Source organism: Schistocerca cancellata, chromosome 5 (genome assembly GCF_023864275.1).
Source record: "Schistocerca cancellata isolate TAMUIC-IGC-003103 chromosome 5, iqSchCanc2.1, whole genome shotgun sequence".
Classification (NCBI taxonomy): domain Eukaryota; kingdom Metazoa; phylum Arthropoda; class Insecta; order Orthoptera; family Acrididae; genus Schistocerca; species Schistocerca cancellata.
In genome coordinates, this window is record NC_064630.1 from 155,749,675 (window position 1) to 155,761,696 (window position 12,022).

At 41.9% G+C, this 12,022-nt stretch overlaps 1 protein-coding gene across 1 annotated transcript in view; it reads left to right on the plus strand.

The window, feature by feature from the left end:
• LOC126188956 (papilin) overlaps positions 1-12,022 on the plus strand; it is a 260,366-nt gene that overhangs the window by 14,049 nt on the left and 234,295 nt on the right. Inside the window, exon 3 of the mRNA XM_049930714.1 lies at positions 10,491-10,614. Coding sequence (XP_049786671.1) covers positions 10,491-10,614 — 124 coding nt within the window. The remainder of the gene's footprint in view (positions 1-10,490; positions 10,615-12,022) is intronic.

The following is a 12,022-nucleotide window of genomic DNA, read 5'->3' on the forward strand; positions in this document are numbered from 1 at the left end:
TGTCCTTAGGTTAGTTAGGTTTAAATAGTTCTAAGTTCTAGGCGACTGATGACCTCAGAAGTTAAGTCGCATAGTGCTCAGAGCCATTTGAACCATAGTATAAGTCTCTGATATATATTTTGATGGGTTATGTAAATATGTCGCACATAAACTATCAGAAATGCTACGGGGAATCCTCATCAGAACACACACTTTATCTTGGTCCCTCTCTGACCTGTGAAAGTCGGTTGACTTCGTACTGCTACGGAATGCTTCCACTCGCCACCGTAGTACTGTGCGGCACAGCAGTAAGTAGCCATTGTGAATGTAGTGTTGTGCAATGTGCATAGTGATTGTTAGTATTACTTATAAAAATAAGCTAAGAAGTTGCATCTGGTCCTTCTAGCGACTTGTCATCAAGTTTCGTGCCACTTCCACGATGCTCATTACATGTTCTTTTCTTTTATAAGCTTTAATCTGGCTGCTCTAGAAGGAGGCGGGGATTGTCTCAGTAGCTAAGTGATACGCGGAGAGAGCAAGATTTTGCTCCCAGCATTTTCCATGTAGGGGTCAAGTTAAACTGTGCAATTTGTACCTAACTTTTTCCGTTGTTTGCTCACAGAGCTGTTCTTTGAGCAATTTCTCACTATAGGCTGGTACACATTCTCGATGAATTTGTTCCCCATAACTTACATTGCAACATTAATCGGTTAAGAGAACTAGAGTGTGGATCAGTGTGATCTGCATGATTCCAGTGTTCTAACATTCGAGGATATTCAACAACATTCGTTAATATTCATAAAAGTTCAAGAACTGCAGAACAATGTAGAAATTTTATCCCTTAAAACATGCATTGATGCGAAAGAGAAAGAAATCCTAGTGACCACCATGGTATGATGGGCAACCACTTCAAACACTCCCATCACTACAACCACTAACAGCTACCTATGCAAAACCATTATAGTGCACCACTGGAAAACCAAGGGTAGCACCAGACAAAAAAACCTGTGACTGCAAAAACCAGTGACTGGTGGTGGGTGGTTTTGGAGGTATAAACTTTGTCCACAAACCCTTGAAGATATTTTTATGAACTACCTGGTACTCTAGTACTCCAACCTTAGTTGGAAAAAGAAGTTATCCTGGTTTTACTGACCGCAGAAGAGGTTTTGCATATTAATGTGCAGTTTTTTTCTGAGTTTTAATTGATTGTGGATTGTAAACAGCAACACATGTACCAATAATTTGAGTATGTTACAGAAAAAATTGACGACAGCCTCTGTTAAACAGTGCAATTAGAAGTTAAATTGGTATTTGCATATTACCTCACAGTTTGAGTACCGTACAGTTTTGACATACGTCTCTTTTCCTTGAGACCCAATAATGTGGCTTCACATTGGTGTGGAGCTCTTCATAAAGCTGAGGTAGGAAAATATTTGAAGAGGCAAGTCTTCGCCCTCTAATAAGCATTCAGTTCAGAATTTTTTTCAGTTTTTTTAACTGATTCTATAAAATGCCGCTATCAGGTATGTTATCAACAGTATGAATTCTTAAGCTGATTGGGGAAGTTACAAGATGTATCAGAAAAGTAAACAATGTTGGAACATAAAAAGATAATGAAACAAAACACTTCATTGTGAACCGAACATGTTGTAGATTATATTTCTTTTATGTTGACATATTTATCAAATGTATGAATCAAAGAATGATGCCACCTTTATTTGATGTCCACCTCTGGTAGCTGAGTGCTCAGCATGACAGAATGTCATACCTAACGGCCCTGGTTCGATTCCCGGCTGGGATGAAGATTTTCTCCATTCAGGGACTGGGGTGTTCTGTTGTCCTTATCATCATCATTTCATCCCCATAGACAAGCAAGTCACCGAAGTGGCATCAACTCAAAAGACTTGCACCAGGCGAATGGTCTACCTGACAGGAGGCCCTAGCCACATGGCATTTACATTTTACCTTTATTTGATAATGAAATGGAAACATCTGGTTTGGTAGCATAGTAATTTCTCAACAGTGAGGAAAGCTTTCACTCGCAAAACATAATGAAAAGCAGGTGGGATGAGATTGGGGTTGCAGAGGTGAATGAAGGAATGTTTGCCAACCAGAGACTGTAAACAATAATTGTATTACAGCAGTCATATCGAAATAAGTATTGATGTATGTCTAGACAACATCACATCCAAACATGTAACGTAACCTATTTTGGATTATGTGAAAGAGTTTTTCTGTTTCTCATTTATTATTAAATAAAAGACAAGAATTTGTACAATGTATAATTTTTACTGTCAATTATTACAACAAATAAAAATAAATTATAATTATCCTTTGTTCTGTACACGTTCAACTACTTTTTTAACGCTGTAAGTAGCACCTGCAGCAGCAGCAGTTGTCGCCGCGCTAGCCGCTATCGCTGTCTGCCCTGAACTTGTGACACCAGCTGTGCTAATTGCGGCCCCGTCCGTGACACTCTCTGGCCTTGTTTCTGGCACCCGTTCAAATTCAACTGTTTCGCCACTTGTATCTAAATCGTCGAATGCTGGATTATGAACGATTAACATTTGTTAATGGAATTCTTTCCGCCATTTCAATGTCTTCCTCGGGTCCCGGATATAAAACACCTCCATCGTATTGTATAGAGCCATGGTTGCCCGTGCTTAAATACTGATTTACCCAAGACATTTTGTTGACTACACTAAATAAATCATTACCACCTTTAATATACATTACGTTATCAAACAGCACGTGTCGGGCAACCTTTTGCTGCCGTGGGTGCTTGCTCAGATAATTGTCCTAAAAGGACAAATTATGTCGGCGGGACAGTGACGCCGCCATCGCGACCTTGGGACCCCGAGGGCCCCATTTTTTTTATCAGTTGCTGACCCTCGAATCGACCTTCGAATCATGAAATGACGCATGCAGTCATGTTTCGATTCATGAGTCGATTAAATAATGAAAACCAAAAATACATCATACACAACAAAAATTATATTTACATACCTGTTTTTTCGGCATTTGGTTGTTTCGGATACAAAGTTTTTCCAATACGTTGTTCAACAGCTGTCTTCAATTTCAGGCCGTATTTTCCCACAAATGAATGCCAATTTCGTGTATGACTCCAGTCAATTGCAAAATCAATTATAGCTTTTGCATCCAACTGTTGAACTCGTTGTCTAAACTCTTCTTCTGTAAATGGTCGTTCTCTTGCTTCCTTTAAGAGATTATCGTATCCTACGTCGTGCTCTTTAGCAATGGCATCTGCTCCACTGCGCGGTGCGTCTATATTTATAGGATTTCCCAGTCCTACGTAATCACTGCCAAGTAAAGTGTATCCTTTGTTCTGTACACGTTCAACTAATTTTTTAACACCGTAAGCAGCACCTGCAGCGGCAGCAGTTGTCGCGCCAGCCACTATCGCTATTTGCCCTGAACTTGTAACACCAGCTGTGCTAATTGTGGCCCTGTCCGTAACACTCTCAAATAACAAGGGCACTGTTTCGCTAGCGGTTTCTATATCTGCACTCTGGTGACCTCGACCGCGATTTCGTGGTCTATTTGGGCGGTGCTGTCGCACGCCAATGTTACTTTCTTCTGGCCTTGATTCTGTCACCCGTTCAAATTCAACTGTTTCGCCACTCGTATCCAAATCGTCAAAATTATCTCCATACTGCATACGAGTAGCAGCATCCTCTCTTTGCACTGTTCGAATATCATTACTGCTACGTGAACGATTAACATTTGTTAATGGAATTCTTTCCACCATTTTAATGTCTTCCTCAGGTCTCGGATATAAAACACCTCCGTCGTATTGTATAGAGCCATGGTTGCCCGTGCTTAAATACTGATTTACCCAAGACATTTTGCTGACTACACTAAATAAATTATTACCACCTTTTATATACATTACGTTATCAAACAGCATGTGTCGGGTAACCTTTTGCTGGCGTGGGTGCTTGCTCAGATAATTGTCCTAAAAGGACAAATTATCTCGGTGGGACAGTGACGCCGCCATCACGACTTTGGGACCCCGGGGGCCCCATTTTTGCTGATAAACATTTGCTGACCCTCATATATATATATATATATATATATATATAATAGAAAGAAACATTCCGCATGGGAAAAATATATTAAAAACAAAGATTCCATGACTTACCAAACGGGAAAGCGCTGGTAGGCAGACACAATAAAAAACACACAAACACACACACAGAATTTCAAGCTTTGGAAAGAGGGAAGGAGAGGGAAAGACGAAAGATGTGGGTTTTAAGGGAGAGGGTAATGAGTCATTCCAATCCTGGGAGCGGAAAGACTTACCTCAGGGGGAAAAAAGGACAGGTATACACTCGCACTCACACACACACACACACACACACACACACACACACACACATCCATCCACACATATACAGACACCATGCACACACTTCTGTGTGCAATGAGAGGAGTTTGAGGTTTTTTGGAAAGGTTGTGGAGGGTAACCTCAACCTCCTCTCATTGCACACAGACCCAGTCTCTCCCATCTACTCAATCTCCCACTTCCAGATCCACTCCCCCCAACACCTCAAAATTCTAGTCAACGCAATCTGGAACCACAACACCGCAATTCAGTAGTTAACCTTTCCTCCAAACCTCTCTCCCAAGCCGAAACCTCTGTCCTATCCAAAGGCCTCACCTTCAGCCCCACTCCCAGATTCAACCAAACTGCCCTTGTCAAAGATTTACTGTCCTACACTCATAGTCTCTGCTGGAAATATCACTTTGCCACGAAGAAAAATAATCCTGATCCTACTCCTAATGATCCAACTTCCCAAGACACTATCCAAATTGAACCCTGCCTGGAACAGTTCCGTCCTCCATCACAGTGGGACCCACCTCCTCTTCCTCAAAATCACCCTCTCCAAGCCTTCCAGGAATTTCTCACTTCCAGCCTGGCCTCTCAATCTTTCTTGAAAAACCTTAATCCCACTCCCAACATCACCACAGCCGAAGCCCAGGCTATCCGTGATCTGAAAGCTGACTGATCCATCATCATTCTTCCGGCTGACAAGTGTTCCACGACCGTGGTACTTGATCATCGGGAGTATGTGGCTGAGGGACTGCGTCAGCTTTCAGACAACACTACATACAAAGTTTGCCAAGGTAATCCCATTCCTGATGTCCAGGCGGAGCTTCAAGGAATCCTCAGAACCTTAGGCCCCCTACAAAACCTTTCACCTGACTCCATCAACCTCCTGACCCCACCAACACCTCGCACTCCTACCTTCTACCTACTTCCTAAAATTCACAAACCCAAACATCCCGGCTGCCCCATTGTAGCTGGGTACCAAGCCCCCACAGAACGTATCTTTGCCTATGTAGATCAACACCTTCAACCCATTACATGCAGTCTCCCATCCTTCATCAAATACACCAACCACTTTCTCGAATGCCTGGATTCCTTACCCAGTCTGTGACCCCCGGAAACCATCCTTGTAACCATTGATGCCACTTCCCTACACACAAATATCCCGCACATCCAGAGCCTCGCTGATATGGAGCACTTCCTTTCACGCCGATCACCTGCCACCCTACCTAAAACCTCTTTCCTCATTACCGTAGCCAGCTTCATCCTGACTCACAACTTCTTCACTTTTGAAGGCCAGACATACCAACAATTAAAGGGAACAGCCATGGGTACCAGGATGGCCCCCTCATATGCCAATCTACTGTATTTATGGGTCACTTAGAGGAAGCCTTCTTGCTTACCCAGGCCTGCCAACCCAAAGTTTGGTACAGATTTATTGATGACATCTTCATGATCTGGACTCACAGTGAAGAAGAACTCCAGAATTTCCTCTCCAACCTCAACTCCTTTGGTTCCATCAGATTCACCTGGTCCTACTCCAAATCCCATGCCACTTTCCTTGACGTTGACCTCCATCTGTCCAATGGCCAGCTACACACATCCGTCCACATCAAACCCACCAACAAGCAACAGTACCTCCATTGTGACAGCTGCCACCCATTCCATATCAAACGGTCCCTTCCCTACAGCCTAGGTCTTCGTGGCAAACGAATCTGCTCCAGTCCGGAATCCCTGAACCATTACACCAACAACCTGAAAACAGCTTTCGCATCCCGCAACTACCCTCCCAACCTGGTACAGAAGCAAATAACCAGAGCCACTTCCTCATCCCCTCAAACCCAGAACCTCTCACAGAAGAACCCCAAAAGTGCCCCACTTGTGACAGGATACTTCCCGGGACTGGATCAGACTCTGAATGTGGCTCTCCAGCAGGGATACGACTTCCTCAAATCCTGCCCTGAAATGAGATACATCCTTCATGAAATCCTTCCCACTCCACCAAGAGTGTCTTTCCGCCGTCCACCTAACCTTCGTAACCTCTTAGTTAATCCCTACGAAATCCCCAAACCAACTTCCCTACCCTCTGGCTCCTACCATTGTAACTGCCCCCCGTGTAAAACCTGTCCCATGCACCCTCCCACCACCACCTACTCCAGTCCTGTAACCCGGAAGGTGTACACGATCAAAGGCAGAGCCACGTGCGAAAGCACCCACGTGATTTACCAACTGACCTGCCTACACTGTGAAGCTTTCTATGTGGGAATGACAAGCAACAAACTGTCCATTCGCATGAATGGACACAGGCAGACAGTGTTTGTTGGTAATGAGGATCACCCTGTGGCTAAACATGCCTTGGTGCACGGCCAGCACATCTTGGCACAGTGTTACACCATCCGGGTTATGTGGATACTTCCCACTAACACCAACCTGTCAGAACTCCGGAGATGGGAACTTGCCCTTCAGTATATCCTCTCTTCTCGTTATCCGCCAGGCCTCAACCTCCGCTAATTTCAAGTTGCCGCCACTCATACCTCACCTGTCTTTCAACAACATCTTTGCCTCTTTACTTCCGCCTCGACTGACATCTCTGCCCAAACTCTTTGCCTTTAAATATGTCTGCTTGTGTCTGTATATGTGTGGATGGATATGTGTGTGTGTGTGTGTGCAAGTGTATACCTGTTCTTTTTTCCCCCTAAGGTAAGTCTTTCCACTCCCGGGATTGGAATGACTCCTTACCCTCTCCCTTAAAACCCACATCCTTTCGTCTTTCCCTCTTTCCTGATGAAGCAACCGTTGGTTGCGAAAGCTTGAATTTTGTGTGTATGTTTGTATCAGCTTCACATCTTGTTTGCTTCAAAACACCATCCACAAGCTCCTGTGTCATAGTGTGGTCACATGTTAGTGACTGTGGGACCCAGTGAACATACGGTTTGTGATAATTCAATGTGTCTGGCTCAGTTTCATGCATAACTATCAGCAAAATCTAAGCTGTCACAGAGAATCATCAAATATTCTTTATCTTCTCTCGGACAAACTTGGACAAAGTCATCTTGTCACAAGATACGACTACCCATTACATTTCTCATTATACATGTTGTTCCACCATTCTTGGAACTGTCAGATACTTTCATATACTAATGATCTGTTAACAACAGAGTTTACTAATTTGATAGTGATTGTCAATGTCCGATAGATTCAGTATCAGTTCAGTCAGAGTGACTACACTGTTGTTCTCAATAGTAATGGAACCTGCTATCAAACACCAATGTTACTGTCAGCTTTGACAGTGGTGTCTCTGTCTCACCGATAAGTACCGTTATTTAATGCGCATGCCCATCCTTTGATTGTAACTATAGCATAAATTGAAAATGGAACACACTTGTGCATACCCACTGTGCTTAATTATATGTAACTCAAACCATAGAAATTATCACTGTATAAGGAATATTTTCATTCATCTTCTTGTTCTACAGGGCGATTATAATTAAAGTTAACTTTCAGACTGGTGTAGAAAAAACACCACTGGTCAGAGTAACGTCAAATTGCAACAGAATATTATCTGAGAAGGGGGAAAACATATGACAGAAGAAAAATAAATAGTTACAAAAATGTAGCAATAGATGGCACTGTAAGCATCATAATTTAGTAGTGGTCGACTACAAATGACATATGAATCATACAACAATGCCTGAGGTGTACGTTTGATGTTACAAAAACTGTACTACTGTGTGCATGGGTGTACAGGTGTGATACTGTTAGTTACATAAGCCCATCCATCACGGCAAGGTCATATCACATCAGATGGGAAAAATCGGTAATTGTCCTGAGGCCAAAAACTGCATAAAAAGCATTGATCAGAATCAAATCAGATCGTTAATTTCCATGTGAGTGGTGCAAAACATGTTCAGTATGCTGTCCACTGTTTTCTGCAACTTGTTCTGGGGTCATGTTCAGAACATGCCTTCACTGCAGCTAAGTTTGAAATTGGAACACTGAACACAACATCTTTCAGATAGCCCCACAGTTAGAAATCACATGGATTAAGATCAGGTGATTGGGATGGCCAGGCTGTAGGGAAAGACGGCTGATAGTTCTAGCATTTCCAAAATGGCACTTCAGCAGCTGCTTAACTGGATTTGCAATGTGCAGAGGTGCACCATCTTGCATAAAATGATCCCATCCTCACAGCCACACTGCTGGAGAGCTGGAATGGTTGCGCAAAAGACACACGTAGTGCTTACCAGTGACAGTACAGGTAACAGGACCGGAAGCACCTGTCTCTTCAAAAAAATATGGCCCTATGATAAATGATGCCCTAAACATTGCACCACAGAAGAATGACCTTTTCAGGATGAAGTGGTACTGGTTCATTTGTGTGTGAGTTTTCCATTCCCCAGATTTGACAATTGTGTATTGACATATCCTGTCAGATGGAAGTGGGCTTCATCTGCCCACAAAATCTTCCATAGCCAATCATTGCCCACATCCATGTGAGCAAGAAATTCTAAAGCAAAGATCTCTCTTGCTGGCAGATCAACAGGAAGCAACTTGTGCCCATGGGTAATTTTGAATGGATAGCAAAGAAGGATGTTTTGTTGGATTTTATGCACCGTGCTCAGAGGTATGTCGAGTTTTCGGGCAGTTCTCCATGCACTATACATTTCCACAACACCACTCATCTCCTCCTGCATTGCTGTGGCCACTGCTTCCACTGACGTCGAATCAATTCGTTTCCTCCCTTTACAGGTTGCACACCAAATGAACCCATCTTTTCAAATTTCCGAATCATTTTCTCCAGACTCACAGCAATCATCAGACCAATGCATTTTTTAAACCCTTCAGTGTCCGGAACTTCTGCAGAGCGACATGTGCACAGTCATCATTCTTGTAATACAGCTTTACAAGCAGAGTGTGACCCTGTATTGAGACAGTCACTTCGAACGTCGCAGATTCAAAAGGAGGAAAAGCCGTGTACCCGGCATGTTTATACCAACTTCAATGGGTCGTGTGCATGACAAGTGGTTTAATTTGCTTATTCTGACACATACAGTGCCATCTATTGATCAATTTTCACACTACCTTTTTCTTCCTGCCATACGTTTCCCCCTTCTCCGATAACATTCCATTGCAGTTTGACGTCCTTCTGACTAGTGGTGTTATTTCTACAGTGTTTTGAAAGTTTCCCTTCAATTATAATCACTATGAACATTATATCTTTTAATTGGCTCTACAGCAGATGACTCCTACATGTTCCCATGTTGACCCAACAATATTGTTAGTTATTATTGCAGTGGGCACAAGTTCACCAGATCGGGCTGTGAATCAATAGAAATGTTTCTCCTGGACTGATGAATCGTTTTTTGTTACACCGAGTCGACAGTCTTATCTGAAGGTGTCATCATCTAGACAAACAGCCCCTGAAAACATGCACTATGCCATAGGGCGTCCATGGGACCTGCAGTAGTAATTGAAGGCACAATAACAACTGTGCACTTGGTGAATTTTATTGTGGACCACCTGCATCTGTTCATGCTTGATGGGTTCCACAATGGCAAAGGCTTCTTCCAGCAGGATAACTGTCCATATCACAAGAACAGAATCATGTTGCCGTGGTTTGAAGATCATGGTAGTAAACTCAGTTTGATGTCTTGGCCACCAAAGTTACCTGATCTGAACCTGATGTGAGACATCTGGCATGCTATCAGTCACTAGCGCTACACTGCTAAGCCACTGGCCCCTAATTTACAGGAATTGTGTGACATACATGTGAACATCTGGTGCCACAACTCCAAAAACCTACCACTGACTTGTCAAATCCATGTCATGCAGGACTACTGCTGTATTGTGTTCCAAAGGCAGACCAACACGCTCTTAAGATCATCTGTGTGTGTATGTGTGTGTGTGTGTGTGTGTGTGTGTGTGTGTGTGTTTTATAAAATAAAGTATATAGTTTGTTTATTTATATAATAATTAGTTACATTGAATAATTTTTTAAATATTTGTTTTAATTATATTTTAATTCCTGTTGCTTGGATATTCAATTATGGTATTTGAAATTATATTTCTTATTATTATTTTACTCCTAATTTTAGTGAAATAAATCTTTATATGTTAATTGTTGAGGCAGCCATACATTTGCGTTAATACTGCTTTCTAGCCTGTTGGCTGTGACATGTTGCTGGGCTCAACTGCAGTAGAAGACAAATGCAGAGAATGTCGTGGTGACGGGAGTGGCTGCAAGACTGTCGAAGATCTGATTGACACAGATGATCTTCAAGTTGGTGAGATTGTCAATAACCAGTGATAACTGTAGATATGGATTTCAAGTAATATTGCCACACAACTGGCAATAGCACATGAAATATCAGTTTTTGTTATGAGATGTCAATGTGAAAGATTTCAGAGAGGACTAATTAACACAACACATTACTGAGGAGATAGCTGATTGTGCCATGTAACTTTACATTCACAACATGGAGATGACTTTTACACTTTTACTTTATATTCTTCATTATAACACAGTGTATTGTAAATAGCTGGGTATGTCAGTAAAGGACTTAGATATAATCCAAAAGAACAGAAGATAAAGTGATGCCTGCAAAAATTTTGGTCTTGCAATCTGAACAATGAAAGTGAATTGGTAGATGGACATTAGCAGGCACCAGTGTAATGCAATGCATGTTGATTTATGATGTGTTGCTGCCAGCAGTAACTATTCATTTTTGAAAACTACATGAACAGGAAATAGTGAGAACTATAACATTCTGCTGTATAAAGTACAGGCTGGAGAAAAGGAATGTTGTAAAACTTGATGAAACTTTAAGAAAATTAACAAAAGGATTTTAGTAACAGTAATCACATTTAGGGAAATGGTAATTCATATTTTCAGTGTTTGAAAATTGCATCCATTCTAAGTGTCAGGTAGTAAAGCATACAGCAATCAGTTGCAGATTTTGGTCACTGTGTGGCCATCTTCCGTGCAGTAAATCTAAGTTAAAATATTAAAAACATTTGTCGATATATGTGACCTCAATCTCTCATATACACTTGAGACAATGTGCTTATACAAGAGTTTTTAACTTACATTTACTGCACTGAAGGTGGCCACACAGTGACTGAAATCTAGGTATGCAATAAACATCATTTGTGGCTCATTGGTGTACCATTTACTGCTTGAAATGGTATAGTCACTCGGCGCAACTGTTTCCCTATGGAGTCGAACCTTCACCTACAAGTTATTGCACTGCACCTTGCCACATTACCTGCCAAGGTACTTCCACACAGGATTGCTGCAACAAGTGACTCGCTCCCCACTGCCCTTCCCCTTCCCCCTCCCTCTGCAAGGAAGTGTTGTTGGGAGACAGTATGATCCTTTTACAAGTAGCCTCATTAGTTCAAGCAACACCACACTCAGCACTTGGTCACAAAATCCACCATAGTGCCAATACTAGATGTCACTATCTGTTTGTACTACAATCCACAACTGATGAATGCAGAAGCTATAAGAATTACAATAAATGACAGTTGAAAGTAATGCACAAATATCCATCTAAAAAGGTGCAAGGGAAAATCAGAACTGCTATCGAGACATATGGAAGAAGACTCCACTAAAATTCCATTATAAAAGATAATAAGTTTTTGAAAATATGATGTAAATGGGTAGATAAAAGAAATCTACGTATCAAGTGG